The sequence below is a fragment of the Podarcis vaucheri genome (genome assembly GCF_965113315.1).
Source record: "Podarcis vaucheri genome assembly, chromosome: 2".
In the NCBI taxonomy this organism is placed as follows: Eukaryota; Metazoa; Chordata; class Lepidosauria; order Squamata; family Lacertidae; genus Podarcis; species Podarcis vaucheri.
This window is the reverse complement of record NC_138760.1, coordinates 14392068-14416396: the sequence shown is the minus strand read 5'-3', so window position 1 is coordinate 14416396 and position 24329 is coordinate 14392068. Positions and strand designations below refer to the sequence as shown.

Genomic DNA, 24329 nt, shown 5'->3' with positions numbered 1-24329 from the left:
TAACAACAAGAGATGTGGAAAACAATAAGAAAGGACTGGATAGTACCGTGAACATCATATGGTCAGATTTGTGGACATTAAAACAGCAGCAAGAAGCAAGAAGTTGATTGGATCCCCTTCGGAACTTGAAATATGGGTACCCCCTACAAAAAAATTAAAATTCGGCTGTGTAATTTGGAATTTGTGTAATTTGGTTTGATTTGATGTGATTGGCCGGTTAATAAAAATTATTCTTTAAAAAAAGAATACACAGTATGGGATAAATAATAAATAGGTTTAATTCGGAAATGCAGTAAAAGTATTATAAATGTAAGGAACCACAGAAAGAGGAGGGGAGTCGAAATATGACACATGCAGTAAGTTGCTTTTTAATAGGTTTTGCTTTTGTTTGTTGTAAAATGAAAATTATATTTTTTTTAAAAGGAGTAAATTGGCTACCATCTCTTCTGGATCCTGTATGCATTTGGCTTGTCCTAGCGCAGCATGAGAACCGGGCCATTGAGTCCCAAAATATAGAAGCCTCACGTGCTTTTGATCCCTTATACAACCAAACTAGAGCCAAAACTTGGAATGTGAGTGATTTTTCAAAGTATGGTGTCAGAACCTGACTTGGAAGTATAATTAAAGCCTAACTTTTCAGCTTTGCTGATGAATTTCAAGGTGGTCATAGTAAAGTGTTTCTGACACCCAAGTTGTTCTTAAACCCGTCAACAGTGCAATTCCTTGCATGCCTTCTTGGACCTGAGTCCCATTGAGTTTGGTGTGTATAGGATTGCAGCCCACAACCTGTACAGGAGAGCAATGGGTGGGAAAATTCAATTGGAAGGATCAACTTTAGCTTTCTTTTTGCAGGCAGATCTGAGTTCAGAAAATGTGCACGAGAACATTCCCTACAAAAACCTGTTTCAGTTTTACATCTTGGCCTGCTCTTTTACACAGTATGCGGTTTGGTTTTGTAGCTCACCCCCACGCCAAACGCTAAGCTACGTGCAGTTTCTGGTGCCCCCTGAGCTGCGACTTGTGCCGGAAACCCTCCCTGCACTCCTCGCAGATATAAGGCCTCTCGTCCGTATGGGTGCGCCGGTGACGGATTAAGTTCGAGCTCACGCTGAATCTCTTCCCGCACTCCACGCACGCGTAAGGCTTCTCTCCCGTGTGGGTCCTCTGATGCTGGATAAGGGCAGAGCTCTCGCTGAAGCGCTTGCTGCAGTCCCTGCATTGGTAGGGCTTCTCTCCTGTGTGTATCCTCTGGTGGGTCAGCAGGTTGGAGTTCTGGCTGAAGCCTTTGCCGCAGACAGCGCAGGTGTAGGGCTTCTCCCCTGTGTGGGTGATCTGGTGCCTGACGAGGTCCGAACTGCGGCTGAAGCCCTTGCCACACTCATTGCAGACGGTGGGCCTCGTGAGGGGTCTTTGCAGGGCCAGGAGGTCCTTCAGCCTTTCAATGCCTTCCTTGCACTGGGACGATACACCAAACGTCCTACTAAGGGCTGTGTTTTTCCTCTGCTGCCTCCCCGGCTTGCCTTGGCTCTCGCAGTCTCTTTCCTGACTGCCGCTGTCCAAATTTCTCCCCTGGGAGTGTTCCTCTGCCCCCTGAAGATCTGTTCTTATGGGGTCTTTCTGGGTAAGGCTGCCTTCCTTCCTTCTGCTCTCCATTATTTTGTATCCTGGAAAGAGAATTCAGCTATCAGCAGAATATATCTAAGTGGGGTAGGAGAGCTGAGGGGGAAAATAATTCATACCTGACAACCAATGCTCCCCTTTGGTTTCTGATAGTACATGGGTAGATAAGTCTAAAACAAATTTTCATAGCCCTCTAATGTTGTGTATGGTGGCTCATTTACCAGAAGTAATGTATTTAGTGTTATCTCTGGAAGCTTTATGGGTGGCGCTGTGGGTTAAACCACAGAGCCTAGGACTTGATGATCAGAAGGTCGGCGGTTCGAATCCCCGCAACGGGGTGAGCTTCCATTGCCTGGTCTCAGCTCCTGCCAACCTAGCAGTTTGAAAGCACGTCAAAGTGCAAGTAGATAAATAGGTACCGCTCCAGTGGGAAGGTAAATGGCGTTTCCGTGCGCTGCTCTGGTTCGCCAGAAGTGGCTTAGTCATGCTGGCCACATGACCCGGAAGCTGTACGTCGGCTCCCTCAGCCAATAAAGCGAGATGAGCGCCGCAACCCCAGAGTTGGCCATGACTGGACCTAATGGTCAGGGGCCCCTTTACCTTTACCTTTTACTGGAAGCTTTTGAATGTGAAAGGCATCATTTTCTAATTCTGAGAGATACCCTACTGGGGCACCTTGATTCTAATTGCAGTACAGCACTTGACATGCCGTGGTGTTTAAGTATTATATAATATTCAAGAGGTGGTACACCACAGGATTAATATTTGACACTGTTGATGCAACTGGCAATAGTGTACGCACACAGGAACAGGGAACTGTCCCAAATGCAGAGTGGTCAAGTGAGACTGAATTGGCACACTCCTTGCCACCAGCAGCTCTCTGAAAACATTTGTTGTGTGCTAAAGTTGTGTGCTGGAGTCCAACAGGAGGATTTGTGTTATTAATAATATTCCATCTAGAGTTATGAGTGAGTCCAACCCCAGGTCTGGCTTTTCAGCCACACCATTTGTCTGTTGGGTTCCTCCTGTTAGAACAGGACAAAGGTCTATCCAGGGAACAAAGACTGATTCTTCTGGTTGTCACAGATTATGATATAGTGATGTGATGTGAGGTAAAGGTAAAGGTAAAGGGACCCCTGACTATTAGGTCCAGTCGCGGACGGCTCTGGGGTTGCGGCGCTCATCTCGCTTTACTGCCCAAGGGAGCCGGCGTTTGTCCGCAGACAGCTTCCGGGTCACGTGGCCAGCATGACTAAGCCGCTTCTGGCGAACCAGAGCAGCGCACGGAAACGCCGTTTACCTTCCCATTTATCTACTTGCACTTTGACGTGCTTTCGAACTGCTAGGTTGGCAGGAGCAAGGACTGAGCAACGGGAGCTCACCCCGTCACGGGGATTCAAACCGCCAACCTTCTGATCGACAAGTCCTAGGCTCTGTGGTTTAACCCACAGCACCACCCACGTCCCTCTGATGTGAGATAAGGGTGTATAAAAAAAATAAGGGATTGCACAACAAGCAGAAAAACACAAATGAAAACTCGATTTCAAAATATTTTCAAATTTAGCCTTGATTCTTTTTGCAATAAAAACTAACCTGCTGGCTTGCCCCCTTCCAAATACCCTCTGGACAAGGGCATGTTGAGATACAGTCTGGGTGCATGTCAAACCCACCAGAGCAGCAGAGGTCAGCCCCCACCCTTGGCATCAGCAAAATGGTAAGAATGAAGCTACCTTGCAGAGAGATAGGGAATTCAGTGCTTTGCACTTCATTGTACTGTACAGCAATGAAATTAAACACCCACGCCCACAATGGGAAAGGAAAAACATCAACCCCCAGTACTGACACTTCAGGAGTGTGGCTTGATTCAGAGCATAGTGAAATGATGAGATTTGGGGGGTGGGCTGCTGCAACAGCTTCAGATTTTTTTTGTTTTTCATACGTATTAACTGGAATGCATTTTATTACAATGATTGTAAGTACAGCACTTTCCCCAGAATCCTGTCACTGGCAAGAGTCCATCTGTCCAATAAAGCACATTTGATAAAAAACAGAGTTTCCTTCCAGCAGGCAGAGTCCGGACCTAGTTGCTGCTGCTAAAGCAAATCGTCCTCCACGCTTCCCCATCTTGCATCTACTCACCGCTGCTTTGGGCGCGGAAGATTTTTTGGTTTTGGCTGCTGCATGTACCGAGAGATGAGAATTCGCTGCAGGTACCACAGGGTGGAGACTGGGAAACCCAGAGCCAGATTGTGCTCGGCTCCACCAACATTTAAGGTGGATTCTAGGGGAAGGAAAGTCCTTTCTCCATCCAGCCCCAGCCTCCACCTCCGATCCTAGGAGGTGACAGATGTGGTTGCATTCGCTGCTGCTTTCATCCTTGCCTTCCCCTTTGAGCGTCTGGCTGGCTGGCTTTGCTCCTCTCAGGCTGGAGAAGCGTGTCTGGGATGAGGGGAAGGGCTGTCTTTTGTTCAGAGACAGCAGAGGTCGGATTCAGCCAGTGGCATCCTCAGCGATGCCCTTGTTTTAATTGCACGATGCCTCCCCTTAAGTTATCCACCCAAGCATGAAGATATATTCTTCCAAGTCTAACTTTACCACCTGCAGACTGCAATGAACCCTATTAACGATGATAATTATGATGCTATTTTAAGCGAAACCTCCAGGCATGGAATTCCCAGACGGTGGGAACAGAATTCCCAAAAAAGACGATTAAGCTGTATGTAATGACAGCAGCTAGGATTCTTTATGCACAAAGCTGGAAGGAAGAAGTTCCCACCAAAGAAGAATGGATAAGTAAAGGGATGGACCATGAAGGGATGGCAAAGCTAACAGCAAAAATAAGAGAGCCTAATGATTGTTTTGTGGAAGAATGGAAGCTCCTTTTGGAATATTTAAAGAAACATTATGGTATGATCATGGGCGTAAATAGGTTGTTTTTTTTTGAGAAGTTACGGGTAAAAATACCACCCCAAAAGGGGGACAGGCTTTTGTTGGGGGTGGACAGAACCTCAGTTAGTTGAGTAGTTTCGATGCTGCCCTCCCCCCTCCCCCGCTATGCCCATGAGTGTGATGAATTTCCGAGCAGGATTTGAACTATGAGCAACAGACAGGCTTAGAGATTATTGTGTCGTGGTTATGAGAGAGATAAGACAAGGGTGCAGCAAGGGGAAGAAAATAAAAACACCATGGAAAAGAGGAGGGGAGGTCAATAAAACCAAAGAGAATGAATTAGAATAAAAAGAAGGCATGCCCAGATGTTGCCAGCCTTCACGTCACGTTTGCAGACTTCTTTGTAACGCAGAGCTGAACAAAATTGTGCACGGGATGTGAATAATAATAATAATTTATTATTTATACCCCGCCCATCTGGCTGGGTTTCCCCAGCCACTCTGGGCGGCTTCCAACAGAACACTAAAATACAATAATCTATTGAACATTAAAAGCTTCCCTAAACAAGGCTGCCTTCAGATGTCTTCTAAAAGTTTGGTAGTTATTTTTCTCTTTGACATCTGGTGGGAGGGCGTTCCACAGGGCGGGTGCCACTACCGAGAAGGCCCTCTCTCTGGGTCCCTGTAACCTCACTTCTCGCAATGAGGGAACCACCAGAAGGCCCTCAGCGCTGGATCTCAGTGTCCAGGCTGAACGATGGGGGTGGACACGCTGCTTCAGGTATACAGGACTGAGGCCGCTCCGGGCTTTAAAGGTCAGCACCAACACTTTGAATGGTGCTCGGAAACGTACTGGCCTGAAGCGCTGCTTTGCCTCTTCCTCCTCCCCTCCCGGGCCTAAAATTTAGCCAGGCCCAGAAAACGCCGCCGTGGGGGGAAGAAAGAGCCCAGCATTTGACAGAAGCTGCTAAGTGGTGTATCCCTGGAACTCCCTTCGCCGAGGAAATACTGTATGCCTTGTTCGGAGAGCCGCGAGAGGATTGGCAGTTAGAGGGAGGAGTGGGGCGGGCTTTACCCTGAGATCCTTGGCAATGATTGGAGGAAACTGGTGAGGAGGGCGGGGCCCGCTGAGACGGAGCGGAAAGAGCGTCTTCGCCCCGCGCCTGCCTGAGGGCGTTGTTTCTTCTTTTTTACCGCTTCCGGGTCACTTGGGTCAGCGGCGCTTGAGGTTCCGGGGGCGCTGCTAGAGGGCGCGCGGGCCGGGGTCGACGCCGGGCCGGTGAGTGAGGCGGCGGCGGTGGCAGGGGCCGGGCAGGCCTCGCCCTGCGGTGCGGGGTCCGCTCCGTCTGGCCTCCGCGGGCGGCGGAGGCGGCACCGCCGGGGAGGGGCGCTGGTGGGGCTGGTGGTGAGCGAGAGGCGACCCCTGGGACCCCCGCATGGGCGGTGCGACAACCCCAGCGCCACCACCTCTGGGCGGCCTCTGTGGGCTCCAGCTCGCCTCTTTCCCAATCGCTCGTTTCCATGCCCAAAAATGTCTGCCACAACAACAGCAACAATTGTTGCTGTTTAGTCGTGTCCGGCTCTTCATGACCCCCTGGACCAGAGCATGCCAGGCACTCCTGTCCTCCACTGCCTCCCGCAATTTGGTCAAACTCATGCAGGTAGCTTCAAGAACACTGTCCAACCATCTCGTCCTCTGTCGTCCCCTTCTCCTTGTGCCCTCCATCTTTCCCAACATCAGGGTCTTTTCCAGGGAGTCTTCTCTTCTCATGAGGTGGCCAAAGTATTGGAGCCTCAGCTTCAGGATCTGTCCTTCCAGTGAGCACTCAGGGCTGATTTCCTTCAGAATGGATAGGTTTGATCTTCTTGCAGTCCATGGGACTCTCAAGAGTCTCCTCCAACACCATAATTCAAAAGCATCAATTCTTCGGCGATCAGCCTTCTTTATGGTCCAGCTTTCACTTCCATTCATCACTACTGGGAAAACCATAGCTTTTACAATACGGACCTTTGTTGGCAAAGTGATGTCTCTGCTTTTTAAGATGCTGTCTAGGTTTGTCATTACTTTTCTCCCAAGAAGCAGGCGTCTTTTAATTTTGTGAATGCTGTCACCATCTGCAGTGATCATTGAGCCCAAGAAAGTAAAATCTCTCACTGCCTCCATTTCTTCCCCTTCTATTTGCCAGGAGGTGATGGGCCCAGTGGCCATGATCTTGTTTTTTTTTATGTTGAGCTTCAGACCATATTTTGCTCTCTCCTCATTCACCCTCATTAAAAGGTTCTTTAATTACTCCTCACAGCAACAATACAACAACAGAAATCCCGCCAAGCTTCTGTGTTGTGCATACAGAGATCTAGGTGGCAATAGAGAGAGAGAGAGGTATTCAAAATGTACATGGGCATAGGCAGGGAGGGCATCTCTCCCCCCCCCCCCAAATTAAAAAAAATACTTAATTTAGAAATTGTAGAAAAATTTTGGACAGGTTTTTCTGAGCACTTGGAGTCTAAAGAAAGTAATGTAAATTAACTGTTGTTGTGAGAGTTCATTCCAAATCCTGTCCCCACCCCCCAACATAAATCTCGGCTACGCCCATGAAAATTTATATCCTTATATGTCAAGTTACATAGGGAGCCTGCGTGTGAGACGAGGGTATGTGGCGATTATGCCACTTGCATTGAAATGCAAAAGGTAACACAGAGGCAGTGCCTCTTAATTCAAAACCACAAGAGAGTCTTGTTGCCTCTTAAACATTTATGATGACATGCTTTGTTTGTGTGGTCTAGAGCCCGTGTCATCAGGTGCGTGAAGTGCTAGCCCAGGTTAGCTGGCGTAGGCACTTGGGTGTAAGCAGTGAAGCGGGGGGGGGGGAGCAAAATGCAAGAATGCAAACTGACAATTATGTTAAAAACTTGCATATGTGCAAAGCACAGTGGTAGTCACAAAGAAGTGTTTGATGAGAACACAAACATTCTGGCGTTTGTAACCTATTTAGCATCTGTAATAGGATGAAAAAGACTTGCCACAGAGACACACTGGTCCTTAAAGCTATTCTTCAGGTGGCATGTTAAGTTTGCTGCTGAAGAGTTCTGGGAATCTGAATTCTTGCTCATCACTTTGTGATCTTTCAGTTGGTCTTAACTGAAAGGTGTTAGTTAATCCTACTGCTATTTCTGAATTGTTTTCTAATTAACCAACAGAGCTAACTGGCACCTCAGTCCGCTTACACTAAGGCTGTTGGAAGACGTTTTATGTAGTAATATGTCAAATGGTGTCTAATGCATCCCTTGCATCAGGTCAACAGTGAAGCATACATGTTTCCTCTTTTAGTAGAAGTGCATCTCGGTATGAGCAGTGATATATGGCATGCATGTAATGTGTGACAGGGAAGGGATGCATCATGCATTGTGACTAAAGTGCTTTCGCCCAGAATACATTCAAGAGTTATAGGCAGGCAGTACAGCTGTCTGGGAGCTGGCATAACTGGCTGCTGAATGCTTCTTGTTTGTTTCTCGTGGCTTGACAGCTATTCCCTTGCAGCACACCTTTTGGGAATTAGTGGTTTATTATTTATCTGTTCCATCTCATTCCTAATTGGAAGGCAGTATCAGTCACAGCAATGTTCCACAGTTGCGTGTTTCTCTTGCTCCCCTTTTCTCCCCGAGATGGGGAGTGCGTTTGTCTGCTTAGTTTACTTTCATCTTATATACAACCCTCTGTAGTCCTCTTGGCCACCTGAGTTGAGTAAAAAAGAAGGAATGCTTCTGACGGTATTTTATGTGTCACTGAGACTGCAGCATCTGTTTCTAGTTTAGATTACTGCAATGTATTATATGCCTTTAAAGATGGCTCAGAAACTGCAGCTGTGCAGAATTCAGTGGCCAGGTTGCTCACCGGCACAAGTAGTTTCTGGGCTCAGTTCAAAATGCTGGTTGTGACCTAGGAAGCCTGGTGCTGCTCTGGACTTTAGTACTTCACGGACTGCCTCTCCTCACATGAACCATTCTTCCCTCTGCGTTCTTCATCTAAGGCCCTTCTCCATATGCCCCCTCCAAGGGAGGTGTGGAGGGTGGCAACAAGAGAAAGGGCCTTTTTAGTGGTGGCTCCCCTTTATGGAACGTTCTCTCCAGGGAGGCAAGCCTTGTGCTCTCTTTGTTCTCACATGCTGAGCAAAAACATTGTTATGCATTTGGATCTTAATTTTCAGCTTACATTTTAGTGGGGTGGGACCTGTGTATATAGAGATACATACAGATAGTTTATTTTAGGTTGTTCAGTCCTTGTTTTTAATGTTCATTTTTGTAAGTTGCTTTGAGTTTCTTTTTTCTTTTTTTAAAAGCAACTAATAATAATAAAGTGTGCCTGGTGCCACGCAGTTTTTCATCTTGTTTATAAAAACAAATTAGTGAGATGATGCTTGCATCACATATACTATAACTTAATAGCCTTGGGTGCTACTTGTACACTGACAGCTTGCAAAACTGGAGCAGATTATTGAAATCAAGTTGACTTGCTGAATTGAATACTTTTATTCTGGTTGCAAAATTTGCAGGGCCTTGTATTTTTTCTTTAAAATTTGAAACCCTTCTAAAATGAAAACAAGAATGATGAAAAAGGAAGCACAATGTATTTTAAAAGGTAACTAGTCTAGGATGTAACACTTGCACAATAGATATGATTGCATCATGCAGTTTGGTTTCACTTTTTGTTCTTCCAAACATGCAAATAATGCAACCGGATCCTTCATATAAAAGTTCTGTTGCCTGCTGCCACAGTGTGCCTTGAATGTCTGCTATTTTTTCAGTATTGTTGCATTGCATATGAACTCTTTTGGCAAGATATTGAGTATTTGGCATGCTTATAGCCTAGAATGGGTTCACAGATTTCTCTTGTGAAGTGACTGCCCCAAAGTCATCCTGCATGAGAAAAACAGTTACAGTAATCTGCCAAAAATAACAGAGAACATCCATCAAGAATAAGCTTACCACCAGCCCCCCTTCCCACTTTTAGATGCTAGTTTCCCCTTGTATTCTTCCAGTTCAATACCCTTAGTTAATCCCCATCTTTTTATCTTTTTCACACTCACTCTCTTGTTGTCACTCAGTTGTTTCTCAAATGCCTTGTGGTACTTATACATTTTGGCTCCTGAATGCCGAAAACCAAGAAGTAAGTGTTCCGGTTTTTGAACGTTCTTTGGAAGCCAAATGTCTGACCCGGCTTCTGATTGAGTGCGGGAAGCTCCCGCAGCCAATTAGAAGCTGCACCTTGGTTTTCAAACGGTTCCGGGAGTCAAACAGACTCCCGGAACGGATTAAGTTTGACAACCAAAGTACTGTACCAGTGTACTTGGCCAACAGGTTCCCTTACAAAGCATGCCTCAGGTCCTGATTGTTTTAATTAGCTGTGCACTGAACAATTCAGAAGAGGCCATTAAAAAAACAAACACAAAAACTCCTCCACTGCTTCTGCTTCTGTTTATCTCTAGATTATTATCCCTGTGGTCAGGGTCCTGTTGCTTTAAAAAAAAACAGTACAATGCCTCTGTTGACCTTTAGGTCCTAAATACTGCAGGTTATCAATATTGAATTTTACAGTGCAGAACCTCCTACTCACTTAGGTTTCAGATTCACCCATTTTGCAGTTTGCCATACAAATCATATTGGTTCACTGTAACCTCTGTTTTATAGTAAAAAATACCCACCTGTTCTCTTCCCATTGTCACAGCAACTTACCACAGAATGATTTTCAGCCTTCTGTTTGTAGTGAAGTTGGGAGTAAAGTTGTACAGGTGCTGGATGACCTGTTCTTTAGGAAGTGATAGGAAGACCAATACCAAGCAAATCCACTACACACAGTGACCCAGTGTTAATCTGTTAAAGCTGTATGGAGCCTGACTGGCCGTCTTAAGAACTGTTGCAGCATGTGCCTCAGTTTGTTCTAGCCAAAGTATTAATATGCTTCAGTCAAATAATTGGCCTTTCTAACCCAGAATTACCCCCTTTGACTGGCTGGGGCTCTCTAAGCCTAAAGCAGAGGTATTTCTTAGCTCTGCCCTGCTATTTTTTCAAAAATTATAGCTCAAAATGCATAGGGCATTGGATTAGGAAGGGGCATTAGCAAAGTACTAGAGCACATGCGTCATATGCAGGTGATCCCAAATTCTACGCATGATCGTAGGCAGAACAAAAAACCTATCCAGGAGACCACATAGCGCGGCTATTGGTCAAAATAGACCATGAGTGGAGACTCAGAGCCTGAATACCTGACTGTCTGGTGCTTGGGCCTCTTCCCAGTCCACACCTTTTGCCAGCCCTACTTTGTACCCCACTTGGGTGCTTTTGCCCAACTGCAATATGTCCTTGATGTGATTATGCCTCTTGCATGCCTGGGTAAGTTGTGGGTTATGTGCACCTGAGTGTATGGAAACCTCTTGGTTTTACATAGCTAAGTCACACTTGTTGCCCCATCCACTTCTTGCCTCTGCGCCACCCACCCTAGGCATGCCAACCATCACTTGATGCTGCAGTAATCTTGTGCTGGGCGAAATGTAACAAGATGCCAAGTCTTTTCTTATTCACAATTTTTATTATTAATAGGTGTTGTTCCCTTGAACTTCTGTGTGCTTTCTTCCTTTTTAAAGCTTTCTTCTTCATTTCTCATTTGTCTCCACCACAGGCAACATTGAGCATGTGAATTAACCCAAGGAAACTTGAGTTCCAGTATGTGGTATATTATGCAGAGCATTCAGAGTAAATATTCTTTGTCGGAGCGCTTGATCCGGACTATTGCAGCCATCCGATCTTTCCCGCATGACAATGTCGAAGACCTTATCAGGAGGGTATGTTGGAAGGCTACAGAGACGTGTTATCTCTGGAAGTTGTGTTTTGGAATCTCCAAAAAACCTCTGTATGTCTTGGTTCAGCTATATGGCTCAGCTACAGTCCTAGGCAGGATTTCCTTTGGGCTGCTGTTTGTTTCACTTTTAAACCGGGGTTAATGAGTTTAAGAGGTGGGGACCAATCCTGTGCATCCACGGTAACATATGGTGCATCTTTCTGCAAACTGCCTTCGGGGTGAGGGAGAGAGAGACACGGCTCCATTAGTGTAACAATTTGTTTCCCCTATGGGATGGGACGGTAACCATTCATTTTAAACTTTTATAAAAGTAAAGGAATGCACTTGGGGCCATAATAATAATAATAATAATAATAATAATAATAATTTGTGCCCCGCCCATCAGGCTGGGTTTCCCCATCCCAGGGGTCTGCAACCGCGGCTCTGGAGCCGCATGTGGCTCTTTTATACCTTTGCCACGTCTCCGGGGCGGATACTAGCGAGGGGAGGAGGCGCATTGTGCGCCCCGACACTCCCCACTGTGGCAGGCGCTGTACTGGCTGTGACGTCGCATGGGGTCAGTGCGTGCGTTAGTCACACACCGTCCCGACGTCACCTTCCCACCCGCCCACCCGCCCGCTACATTGTAAGGGGCATGTACGCTGGTCACTGCATTGAAAGGGGGCATGCACGCTGGTCACTGTTTTGAAGGGGAGTGAAGAACACACACAGAAAAAAAGGTAACTTGTTAATTTAACGTTTATTTCTATGAGGAGGGGTCAAACAAAAAAATAATAAAAAAGTGACAAAAAAGTTATTTTTATAATGACGAGTTTTGCGGCTCCCAGGTTTTTTTTCTTCGGAAACGGGTCCAAGTGGCTCTTTTTGTCTTAAAGGTTGCAGACCCCTGCCCCAGCCACTCTGGGCGGCTTCCACAAAGACCCAAAATACACTAAGATGTTGTTGTTGTTTAGTCGTTTAGTCGTGTCCGACTCTTCGTGACCCCATGGACCAGAGCACGCCAGGCACTTCTGTCCTCCACTGCCTCCCGCAGTTTGATCAAACTCATGCTAGTAGATTCAAGAACACCATCCAACCATCTCATTCTCTGTCGTCCCCTTCTCCTTGTGCCCTCCATCTTTCCCAACATCAGGGTCTTTTCCAGGGAGTCCTCTCTTCTCATGAGGTGGCCAAAGTATTGGAGCCTCAGCTTCACGATCTGTCCTTCCAGTGAGCACTCAGGGCTGATTTCCTTCAGAATGGAGAGGTTTGATCTTCTTGCAGTCCATGGGACTCTCAAGAGTCTCCTCCAGCACCATAATTCAAAAGCATCAATTCTTCGGCGATCAGCCTTCTTTATGGTCCAGCTCTCACTTCCATACATCACTACTGGGAAAACCATGGCTTTTACTATACGGACCTTTGTTGGCAAGGTGATGTCTCTGCTTTTTAAGATGTTGTCTAGGTTTGCCATCGCCTTTCTCCCAAGGAGCAGGCGTCTTTTAATTTCGTGACTGCTGTCACCATCTGCACTGATCATGGAGCCCAAGAAAGTAAAATCTCTCACTGCCTCCATTTCTTCCCCATCTATTTGCCAGGAGGTGATGGGCCCAGTGGCCATGATCTTCGTTTTTTTGATGTTGAGCTTCAGACCATATTTTGCGCTCTCCTCTTTCACCCTCATTAAAAGGTTCTTTAATTCCTCTTCACTTTCTGCCATCAAGGTTGTGTCATCTGCATATCTGAGGTTGTTGATATTTCTTCCGGCAATCTTAATTCCGGCTTGGGATTCATCCAGCCCAGCCTTTCGCATGATGAATTCTGCATATAAGTTAAATAAGCAGGGAGACAATATACAGCCTTGCCGTACTCCTTTCCCAATTTGGAACCAATCAGTTGTTCCATATCCAGTTCTAACTGTAGCTTCTTGTCCCACATAGAGATTTCGCAGGAGACAGATGAGGTGATCAGGCACTCCCATTTCTTTAAGAACTTGCCATAGTTTGCTGTGGTCAACACAGTCAAAGGCTTTTGCATAGTCAATGAAGCAGAAGTAGATGTCTTTCTGGAACTCTCTGGCTTTCTCCATAATCCAGCGCATGTTTGCAATTTGGTCTCTGGTTCCTCTGCCTCTTCTAAATCCAGCTTGCACTTCTGGGAGTTCTCAGTCCACATACTGCTTAAGCCTGCCTTGTAGAATTTTAAGCATAACCTTGCTAGCGTGTGAAATGAGTGCAATTGTGCGGTAGTTGGAGCATTCTTTGGCACTGCGTTTCTTTGGGATTGGGATGTAGACTGATCTTCTCCAATCCTCTGGCCACTGCTGAGTTTTCCAAACTTGCTGGCATATTGAGTGTAGCACCTTAACAGCATCATCTTTTAAAATTTTAAACAGTTCAGCTGGAATACCATCACTTCCACTGGCCTTGTTATTTGCAGTGCTTTCTAAGGCCCATTTGACTTCACTCTCCAGGATGTCTGGCTCAAGGTCAGCAACCACACTACCTGGGGTGTATGAGACATCCATATCTTTCTGGTATAATTCCTCTGTGTATTCTTGCCACCTCTTCTTGATGTCTTCTGCTTCAGTTAGATCTTTACCACTTTTGTCCTTTATTATGGTAATCTTTGTACGAAATGTTCCTTTCATATTTCCGATTTTCTTGAACAGATCTCTGGTTCTTCCCATTCTGTTGCTTTCCTCTATTTCTTTGCATTGCTCGTTTAAGAAGGCCTTCTTGTCTCTCCTTGCTGTTCTTTGGAAATCTGCATTCAATTTCCTGTATCTTTCACTATCTCCCTCGCATTTTGCTTGCCTTCTCTCCTCCGCTATTTGTAAGGCCTCGTTGGACAGCCACTTTGCTTTCTTGCATTTCTTTTTCATTGGGATGGTTTTAGTTGCTGCCTCCTGTATAATGTTGCGAGCCTCCATCCATAGTTCTTCAGGCACTCTGTCCAACAAATCTAAATCCTTAAACCTGTTCCTCACTTCCACTGTGTATTCATAAGGGATTTGGTTTAGATTGTATCTTACCTGTCCAGTGGTTTTTCCTACTTTCTTCAGTTTAAGCTTGAATTTTGCTATAAGGAGCTGATGATCTGAGCCACAGTCAGCTCCAGGTCTTGTTTTTGCTGACTGTATAGAGCTTCTCCATCTTTGGCTGCAGAGAATATAATCAATCTGATTTCGATGTTGCCCATCTGGGGATGTCCATGTGTAGAGTCGTCTCTTGTGTTGTTGGAAAAGCGTGTTTGTGATGACCAGCTTGTTCTCTTGACAGAACTCTATTAGCCTTTGCCCTGCTTCGTTTTGATCTCCAAGGCCAAACTTGCCAGTTGTTCCTTTTATCTCTTGATTCCCTACTTTAGCATTCCAATCCCCTATAATGAGCAGAACATCCTTCTTTGGTGTCACTTCGATAAGGTTTTGTAAGTCTTCATAGAACTGGTCAATTTCAGTTTCTTCAGCACCAGTAGTTGGTGCATAAACTTGGATTACTGTGATGTTAAAAGGTCTGCCTTGGATTCGTATCGAGATCATTCTATCATTTTTGAGACTGCATCCCAGTACAGCTTTCGCCACTCTTTTGTTGACTATGAGGGCCACTCCATTTCTCTTACGGGTTTCTTGCCCACAGTAGTAGATATGGTAGTCATCCGAACTGAATTCGCCCATTCCCGTCCATTTTAGCTCACTGATGCCCAGGATGTCAATATTTATTCTTGCCATCTCATTTTTGACCACATCCAGCTTACCCAGGTTCATGGTTCTTACATTCCAGGTTCCTATGCAATATTTTTCTTTACAGCATTGGACTTTCCTTTCGCTTCCATGCATATCCACAACTGAGCGTCCTTTCGGCTTTGGCCCAGCCGCTTCATCAGCTCTGGATCTACTTGTACTTGTCCTCCGCTCTTCCCCAGTAGCATGTTGGACACCTTCCGACCTGAGGGGCTCATCTTCCAGTGTCATAACTTTTATATGCCTGTTGTCTTTGTCCATGGAGTTTTCTTGGCAGGGATACTGGAGTGGCTTGCCGATTCCTACTCCAGGTGGATCACGTTTGGTCAAAACTCTCCACTATGACCTGTTCATCTTGTGTGCCCTGCTCGGCGTAGTTCATAGCTTCCCTGAGTTCTTCAAGCCCCTTCGCCACGGCAAGGCAGTGATCCATGAAGGGGGTGATCCACTAAGATAGGGTGGCAATAACCTGCTTCCTGTTCCTAGTGAACCTAGAGCAGAACAGCACTGTCTGGGAATGGCAGGCATGGGCTGTTTTTGCTCCATTAGAGGAGAAAGATCTCCTTACTTCCTTTTAACTTCTATTTCCCCCTGCTTTTCTGAAGCGGGCCAGAACAAATGTGCTGTGCTGTAACTGACCACACAGATACCAGTGGTTGAGCATGTAATAGACACTTGAACTGAAGTTGCGCTCTGCGAAGTATGCATTATGTCATACAGCCAAGATAGCCCAGATCTTAGATCATCTGTATATTGTGGCCACTGCTGTATTTTGGACTACAACCGTAGGGATAGGAATCCTCCTTTCTGATGGGTGAGGTTATGTCGGCTGTGCCTGCTTGCTAACCTGCCCTTGATGCCTCTTAAGTGTAAATCTAAACTACTGAATATTTTTAGAGTGTATGTACAGCAGACAGCTGTACTGTGAGTAGAGGCAAGTTTGGAAGAGCATTGAAACAATTTTACTGGCCAGATAGCTGTTCCTTGTTGCCCACAAATCTGGGGGAGTCAAGAGGTGATCCATGTGGATTTTAGCTCTATAAAGGAGAAGGGAGGGTAGATGTTAATTTTAGTCTCAGTGTTAAATAGTATTGAATAGTGTTCCTCAGGCCAGTTTAAATGTGACATTTCTGATATTCAAAAGAATATGTAGTCAGTCTTTAGCTCCAAAGGGCAGTGCTAAGACTACTTCAGTTTCTGATTTCTCAGCACTTGTAGTCACAGAGCTCCACATTAGGTTTGATTGATGCTGCCAACTGCTTTGCTATATTAATTCCCAGGTACTTAGTCTGCCAGAGCCCATTAAATGTACTATAAGTCTGCCTGTTGGCCGAAGAGCCCATGGAAGATGATACGGTTCTTGATGTTCATTTGCTATCCTTGTTCTTCCTCTCCCTGCTGTTAAATAAAATATAAGATAGTAATCTTTCCAGAAAGCATACGGTAACAGAGTGTTGTACATAAATAAAAATAGCTGGAGGCTGGGGCCTGAATCTTATTGGTAAGACAGAAACACAAGGGAAGGGGAAAGAAGAGGGAGGCCTGTTTGGAGACACCAGAGTTAAGAGATTAGCTTTTTAAAGCAGGTGTTTGAAAATACAGGTGGTGACCATTTTAGGCAAGTTCAATTGACATGTGACCACCAACGTGCGGGTCCTTTTGGACCCAGAATAGGACAGAATTGGGACAGGGTAGGCTTATGCAATGTGGGGGCCAGGAACAGAACCCCCGTGCAAAACAGTTGTCTCCTGTATATTATAATTCTCTCCGGGAGAGAAGGGGGAAAGCAAGCTTTGGCTGAAGGCTGGGGTCAGCTGATCACTTGACTATGGCTTCTCAATATACTGTATTTTTCACTCTATAGAACGCACCAGACGATAAGACGCACCTAGTTTTGGGGGGAGGAAACAAGAAAAAAAATATTCTGGATCCCAGAAGCCAGAACAGCAAGAGGGATCTGGCTTCTGGGATAGCCTCTTGCTGTTCTGGCTTCTGGGATAGCCGCTGAAGCCTCTCCCGGGCAGCTGCCCTCTGTCCCTTCCCCCACCTCCCGCAAAATCCCCCAAGAGCCGCACACACGCTAGGCACGGCTCTTTAAAGAGCCTGCGGCTCTTGCTGGCTTTTGCGGGAGGTGGGGGCCAAAAGCCGCTCTGTCCCTTCCCCCCCACCCCCCACAAGAGCCATGGGAAGCCTCTGCAGGCCAGCGGGGAGCCTTCATCCCCGTGCCCTGTGGAGGCTTTGCGGGGCTATCACAAAGCCAGAATAGCTAGAGGGAGTGCAGCGCTCCCTCTTGCGGTTCTGGCTTCTGGGATAGTCCATGAAGCCTCCGGAGGGCAGCGGGATGAAGGCTCCCCACTGCCCTGCGGAGGCTTCCTGCAGCTAAGCCAGAAGCAAAACAGTGAGAGGGAGCACTGCGCAGCGCTCCCTCTCCCTGTTCTGGCTTCTGGCTTAGCCGCACAGCCTGCATTCGCCCCATAAGACGCACACACGTTCCCTTACTTTTTAGGAGGGAAACAGTGCATCTTATAGAGCGAAAAATACGGTACATCTGAAGTACAAAGAAGAAAAACCCTTCAGGTTCAATAGTCACTCAGTTCCCCTGAGTACAACCTGTGTTGCTAGCAATAAATTCCATGTCGTTAAATATGAGCAACCCATACAGTTCCTTGTGACCTGAGGAGACTCCAAGATGCTGGGTGTATGGAAAAAGGCCACAGTCTGAGCCTGAGCTCCTAGTCTCATTGGCTGTGTTCTCCATAGTAGAGTCTAAAGAGGAAAGAGGATGCCGTTCTTTACTTTCCTAGCTTCCTCAAGCAAATGGAGGAGGCCTTGTGGGAGGCAAGTTCTCTCCCATTTTTTAGCCACCTTTGGAATGCTACGGCAATAAATAAATAGCTGTGAGAGTAATAAATATGAAGAGACTGATATGGATTTGGGGTTTAGATTTTTGGCTTAAATCACAGAGACACACCTTAAATATGAAGTACCCCAATGTGGTATCGCTTGCTATTAGATGGCAAATGTATACAGTGGTACCTTGGGTTAAGTACTTAATTCGTTCCAGAGGTTCATTCTTAACCTGAAACTGTTCTTAACCTGAAGCACCACTTTAGCTAATGGGGCCTCCTGCTGCCACCGCGCCGCCAGAGCACGATTTCTGTTCTCATCCTGAAGCAAAGTTCTTAACCCGAGGTACTATTTCTGGGTTAGCGGAGTCTGTAACCTGAAGCATTTGTAACCAGAAGCGTATGTAACCCGAGGTACCACTGTATTGCAAAAGTTATTCATGATCCACTGAGATCAGAAATAAATAAGCTGGCAGAACCTCTCTTACTGTGCTTTCTCGATTTGTGTTCTTCCAGGGAGCAGATGTTAACTGTATGCACGGTACCCTGAAGCCATTGCACTGTGCTTGCATGGTTGCTGACGCCGACTGCATTGAGCTGCTCTTGGAAAAAGGAGCGGAGGTAAGAAGAGCCTATTTAAGAACAGATCCAACAAACCTACTCACATATGACAGATGCGAGGGGGTTTGTAGAGCACTTCTGAATGTTCAAAGGGGTTCTTGTATGTTATCCTTGTGATAGACCACACACACACACACACACACACACACACACAACAACAGTAACAAGAAGCCGAAAGCACCAGCCTGAAGATGACGAGTGAGACCTCGTCGAAACGTCGCACAGACACCCCGACTCTTACACGGGAAGACACCCGAAGACACCAAAACCTGCATTCCTGTACCCGTGAAAATCTACGAAAGCAAATATATATATATATATATATATATCCTGATCACAGTATTACATACCGCACAACTAGACTGAGACATATTCCTTTAGGTGCAAGAGCTTGGAGGGGGGGAAAACAGGGTTTTATGTGTTTTCAAAGCGGTTTGCCTTCTGGGGGCTGAGGTTGAGTTGTAAAGAAATGTGCCATTTTGGGAATCATAATCTTGGGCATTGTGAATGGCCTGCACAGTTGTTGGGATCCTGACCATTATTTTGAATAGGTGGCTGGAGCTCAAAAATTATTTGCCTGATTGATTGACATGGCCCAGTTTATAATAATAATAATTTATTATTTGTTCCCCAGCCACTCAGGGCGGCTTCCAACAAAGATTAAGAATACATTAAAATGTCACATATTAAAAACTCCCCTGAACAGTTTAGTCCTAGAATCATAGAATAGAATCATAGAATCATAGAGTTGGAAGAGACCACAAGGGCCATCGAGTCCAACCCCCTGCCAAGCAGGAAACACCATCAGAGCACTCCTGACATATGGTTGTCAAGCCTCTGCTTAAAGACCTCCAAAGTAGGAGACTCCACCACACTCCTTGGCAGCAAATTCCACTGTCAAACAGCTCTTACTGTCAGGAAGTTCTTCCTAATGTTTAGGTGGAATCTTCTTTCTTGTAGTTTGGATGCATTGCTCCGTGTCCGCTTCTCAGGAGCAGCAGAAAACAACCTTTCTCCCTCCTCTATGTGACATCCTTTTATATATTTGAACATGGCTATCATATCCTGTGCCAGTTTGATCATCTGTTGAATTATGGGCAGTCTGGGGTTTTTTTTTTTGGGGGGGGGGGTTGCTGCCTCCCAGTAATAGTCACATTCTCTTGTGTGTGTATTTCAGCATTGCCTTTGATTTTGACAAAAGTTTTTACAGGTAGGAAAATGACAAGGCCACGAGACCAATTGTGTCATCACCAACATTATCATCCTGGGTTTTAGAATTCCTAAAATGCGATTATAAAAATAAGATTATCAAATCTCAGTGGCTTTTATGTTTGGATCCAAACAGCTTTCTATGAATAGAAGGGCTCCTTCACAGAAGGCTTTTATTTATTGAATTTATAAAATTTATACACCAATTGAATGTAAAAAAAACCCCCACACAAAAATCCCAGTTTAGGGATGCTGGTGGTAAAGTGAAGAGAATAGATTTTCTTCCATTTCCCCTTGCAGCAACCCCCTGTCCCCTTACTGTTCGCTCTGGTGTTACATCATTTCAGAGCAGACATTTGAAGGGCACAAGGGGAATTATCAAAAGTCAACTTCCTCTGCCTTCAGAAGAAAGTCTGGATCCAAGTTAAGTTCTCAAGGAATTAGTGAAAGTTGCCATCCTCTTACAGAGCTCAGGGCCTGGAGAACATAGTAAACTTGCCTGTGCTGGATTACAACAAGCCTTCATCGCCTCCAGCATTCTTTCTTTGACAGTGGTTAGTTAAATAGCATCCTTCCTGAATCCCTGTTGTGCACTGCTTAGAAACTACAGTGACAGAATTATTTAAATAAATATTGGCCCCTGGAATCTCACACACAGAGCAAGATGGGAGATGGCCGCTCCCTTTTCATTTGCTGTTTCTAAAAAGTAACGGCCAGAGCAGCAGCATGATACAGTGGTACCTCGGGTTAAGAACTTAATTTGTTCTGGAGGTCTGTTCTTAACCTGAAACTGTTCTTAACCTGAATCACCACTTTAGCAAATGGGGCCTCCTGCTGCCACCGCGCCGCTGCTGCACAATTTCTGTTCTCATCCTGAAGCAAAGTTCTTAACCCAAGGTACTATTTCTGGGTTAGTGGAGTCTGTAACCTGAAGTGTATGTAACCTGAAGCGTATGTAACCCGAGGTACCACTGTACTTGAGAGTTTTCTTTTAAGATCTGCTTCAGGGGAAACTCATTGAATGGGTCCGGTATTAGAGTGAGGATCATGGGACAAGTGTTTTTGGCTGATGGGGATTGCAGTGGAATTATTCCACTACCCATCTATCTTAGCCTAGTTTTGGTTCATTTTACTCTTGCTGATAATAAATTCCAAACACCTGAAGAATCCTGTCTCTGCTTTTTCAGGTCAATGCCCTTGATGGCTACAACCGAACAGCACTTCACTATGCAGCGGAAAAGGACGAGACCTGCGTAGAGATCCTATTAGAATACGGGGCAAATCCCAATGCGCTGGATGGCAACAAGGACACGCCACTGCATTGGGCCGCCTTCAAGAACAATTCTGAATGCGTCCGAACACTCTTAGAAAGCGGCGCCTTTGTCAATGCTCTGGATTACAACAACGACACCCCCCTGAGCTGGGCAGCGATGAAGGGAAACCTGGAAAGTGTGAGCATCCTTCTGGAATACGGGGCAGAGGTCCGGGTGGTCAATATGAAGGGGCAGACCCCGATTTCGAGGCTGGTTGCCCTGCTGGTCAGAGGACTCGGCACCGAGAGGGAAGACTCCTGCTTCGATCTCCTCCACAGAGCTGTAGGACACTTTGAGTTGCGGAAGAACGGCACGATGCCCCGCGAAGTCACGCGGGATCAGCAACTCTGCGAAAAGCTCACCACCCTGTGCTCCGCCCCGGGCACCTTAAAGACGCTGTCGCGCTATGCTGTGCGCCGCAGCCTGGGGGTCCAGTTCCTGCCAGATGCAGTGAAGGAGCTGCCTCTGCCAGAATCTCTGAAAGAGTATGTGTTGCTTAAATGACAGCTAAAGCCTCGCAAGGCTCTGTTAAGAGCTCACTTTGGTTGACTTACTGTGCAGCTCCTTTCCTGGTGCTTTCAACTGACTGTAGCAGTGATATGAAGTAGTTTTTTTGAAGATCTGTGTGTAACCGCACGGGGGATACTGGTTCTGATATTGGCTGGTGGTTTCCCTTAGTTTCTCATTTCCCCCCTTCTTTTCTTCACTGAGAGAGGCTGGAAGGTGCTTGAGAAAGAACCCTGCTCTTCGCCTCCTGCAGCAGTTCTTCCCTGAATTTCTAGATCTGATTTCTCCTGGGAATCTTTTGCACAAAGGGAAGGTGGAGCTACGTATCAGGCTGGAGGAGGAGGAGGTGGTGGTGGGGAAGGCACAAAAGCCGAATTATTGGTGACCTTCCTGCTTTACACTCTTGAGTCAGCATACCTGTCTTGCCATTTCATTTTCTGCTGCAAAATAAAGTGGCTTGATGGATTGGAACAAAGGCAGCCCTTCTCTGTTACACTGCCCCCTTTGTGTCTCTCCTATCCACTCATCAGATTGGCAGGAGAGGGAGAATTCTCTCCAAAGTAGTGGATCATGTTTTGATACTTTGGCCAGATCTTCATGTGCAGCAGAATGAAATTCCACCACAAATCCCAAGGTGGTAGTGGACTGTCTCACTTCAGACTGTAGGTGGAGAATATGATTTGTGAAGGGTCCTTGGCTGGGAGTCAGGTTGAGGAACCAAACCCCTGCAAGTAGAAAGCAAACGCCTCAGGGCAACAAGTTCTTCAGCAGTCCTTTATTTGCTGTCCGAATGTAAAGTGATAATGTAAAGCAAAAGCAGTGTGCAGGTTCAAACCGACACTCTGAGATGATAATCTTCCTTTCAATCATGTTCAGATCCACCCTTCATCGGGGAAGGGTTCAGCTGAGCCCCAGAAAGCAGGCCAGTCAGACTAAATCACAGTGAGTTTTTTCTTTAAAAAGTCAAGTAGCAAGATAGGTACAAGAAGTACATGTATGAGATTTGTACCCTGAATGATAAGGAAGTTGGTTGCCGTCTACATAGTGTGCTCGTGTATCTTATTTATGGCTTTAGAGCTTAGTAAGTATATTTTTCAGTCTCTTTGCAGTTTGAAAGTGGGTCTCAGCGCCTTGTGTTGAGCCTCATTGAACTACAGTTCCCATCATCCCTGGCCATGCTTGCTGAGGCTGATGAGAATTGTAGTTCAGCAACATCTGGAGGGTGATAGGTTTATAGCTATTCAATTAATTTTTGGTTTGCTGTCACATTACTCAATTTCAGCTGTGCTTTACTGTGTTCTCCTTAAGTAGCAACAGAGTGTTCACGGGGTAGGGGGTATTTTAGTACTTAAAACACTGCTGCGTTCAAAAAACCCTCTAAAGGTTTCAAGGTGTTTCCATCCAACACAAGTCCCTTTAGTGTCCAAGCAACAGTAAAAGTTTATTACTACCTGCAGCTATGAATCCTGCATTTATCTACAGCAAATTGGTTAGAGGACAGAAGCAACATCTGAGCCCACGTGCTGTCGCAAATCTCCCAAGGTTTTGGACCAGGTTTTGTTTGCTCAGTCCAGTTCTTAAACTCCGATAGCTGACACACAGGGTTTTCCCTGATTGTAAAATTATAGCTATATTTCAATTTGCACTCTAGGATAACCTAATTTCCTTAGATCACAGGGAAGGATGGATAGCCCAGTGATACTGTTGCCTGAAGGCCCAGCTCCTTCTACTTTCAGCCAAGGCTTAAAAATGAAATGATTTTTTTTCTGAGGATAGGAGATGCTTCTAGGATTCCCTTACATCCCTCAGGATATTGCTGTTGGTTGGGTAGGGAGTGTGAACTAATTCTGAGCAGTGAATGTATCCAACTGGGCACCGCAGATTTTCAAGGCAGTGTGGGATTGCTCTAATCACTTGGTAAAATGAACAGTGTCCTAAGCCATGAGTCGGGTGGTTAAAAGGCTGTTTTATATAAGGAGAGCCATAACCTTATATGGAGATGTAGTTCTTTCCATTCACAGGCAATCCAGATACATTGCTCCATACTTTTAAGAACAACCGAAACCATGTCTTCCTTATAACAGTGGCAATGCAGTTGCCATCCACTCTGGGAACACCTCTCTCCCATTGAGTTACGCCTACCTGAGTACATGCTGGACAGTGAGAAGCCACATATTGGGAGGAACAAATCATGTCATGAGCTCAAAATTCCCTTTGCCCAAGTGTTTGGTTGCTATGGAGAAAGAAGGTTCGTTAGGTGAGCAAATAACTTGTGTGGAGTATTAAAAGTTTGCTAATTAAAAATGGTGGTGTAGAAGCAATTTATTTTGCGGTGTGTTTTCATTGTGAGAGTGTCGTGCTGCTGGTCTCTGGGGTTGCGGCGCTCATCTCGCTTTACTGCCCAAGGGAGCTGGCGTTTGTCCGCAGACAGCTTCCGGGTCATGTGGCCAGCATGACTAAGCCGCTTCTGGGGAACCAGAGCAGCGCACGGAAACGCTGCTTACCTTCCCACCAGAGCGGTACCCATTTATCTACTTGCACTTTGACGTGCTTTCGAACTGCTAGGTTGGCAGGAGCAGCGACCGAGCAACGGGAGCTCACCCCATCACGGGGATTCGAATTGCCGACCTTCTGATCAGCAAGTCCTAGGCTCTGTGGTTTAACCCACAGCGCCACCCGCGTCCCTGCCAGGTGATAGCCAGGTGCAAAATGTGCCTGGCAAGTTTTGAATGCTGGGTGCCAGTTGGCTGC

General features: G+C 46.0%; 2 protein-coding genes across 8 annotated transcripts in view; one reads left to right on the top strand and one right to left on the bottom strand.

The window, feature by feature from the left end:
• Positions 1 to 259: 259 nt before the first annotated feature.
• Positions 260 to 24329, bottom strand: part of LOC309526579 (uncharacterized protein) — a 46487-nt gene continuing 22417 nt past the window's right edge. The window contains exons 2-3 of one of the 3 annotated variants that reach the window (XM_082212852.1): positions 3214 to 3566; positions 260 to 1664 (exon numbers count right to left, since the gene is read on the bottom strand). In XM_082212852.1, coding sequence (XP_082068978.1) covers positions 979 to 1664; positions 3214 to 3256 — 729 coding nt within the window. In that variant the 5' untranslated portion in view covers positions 3257 to 3566 and the 3' untranslated portion in view covers positions 260 to 978. Of the gene's footprint in view, positions 1665 to 3213; positions 3567 to 3759; positions 4839 to 5365; positions 5561 to 24329 lie in introns of those variants that run through there. The other 2 variants (XM_082212853.1, XM_082212851.1) reach the window with 2 other exon arrangements.
• ASB8 (ankyrin repeat and SOCS box containing 8) lies at positions 5712 to 23899 on the top strand. Of its 5 annotated transcripts, XM_082212845.1 has the most exons (5): positions 5712 to 5787; positions 9059 to 9144; positions 11182 to 11344; positions 18445 to 18549; positions 20946 to 23899. In XM_082212845.1, exons 3-5 carry the CDS (start codon positions 11228 to 11230, stop codon positions 21573 to 21575), a joined length of 852 nt encoding a protein of 283 aa, XP_082068971.1. In that variant the 5' UTR covers positions 5712 to 5787; positions 9059 to 9144; positions 11182 to 11227; the 3' UTR covers positions 21576 to 23899. The 5 variants fall into 5 exon arrangements, with proteins under 5 accessions (XP_082068971.1, XP_082068970.1, XP_082068973.1 ...); XM_082212844.1 differs by lacking the exon at positions 9059 to 9144 and having other exon boundaries at positions 5765 to 5787; XM_082212847.1 differs by lacking the exons at positions 5712 to 5787; positions 9059 to 9144 and adding an exon at positions 5892 to 5913.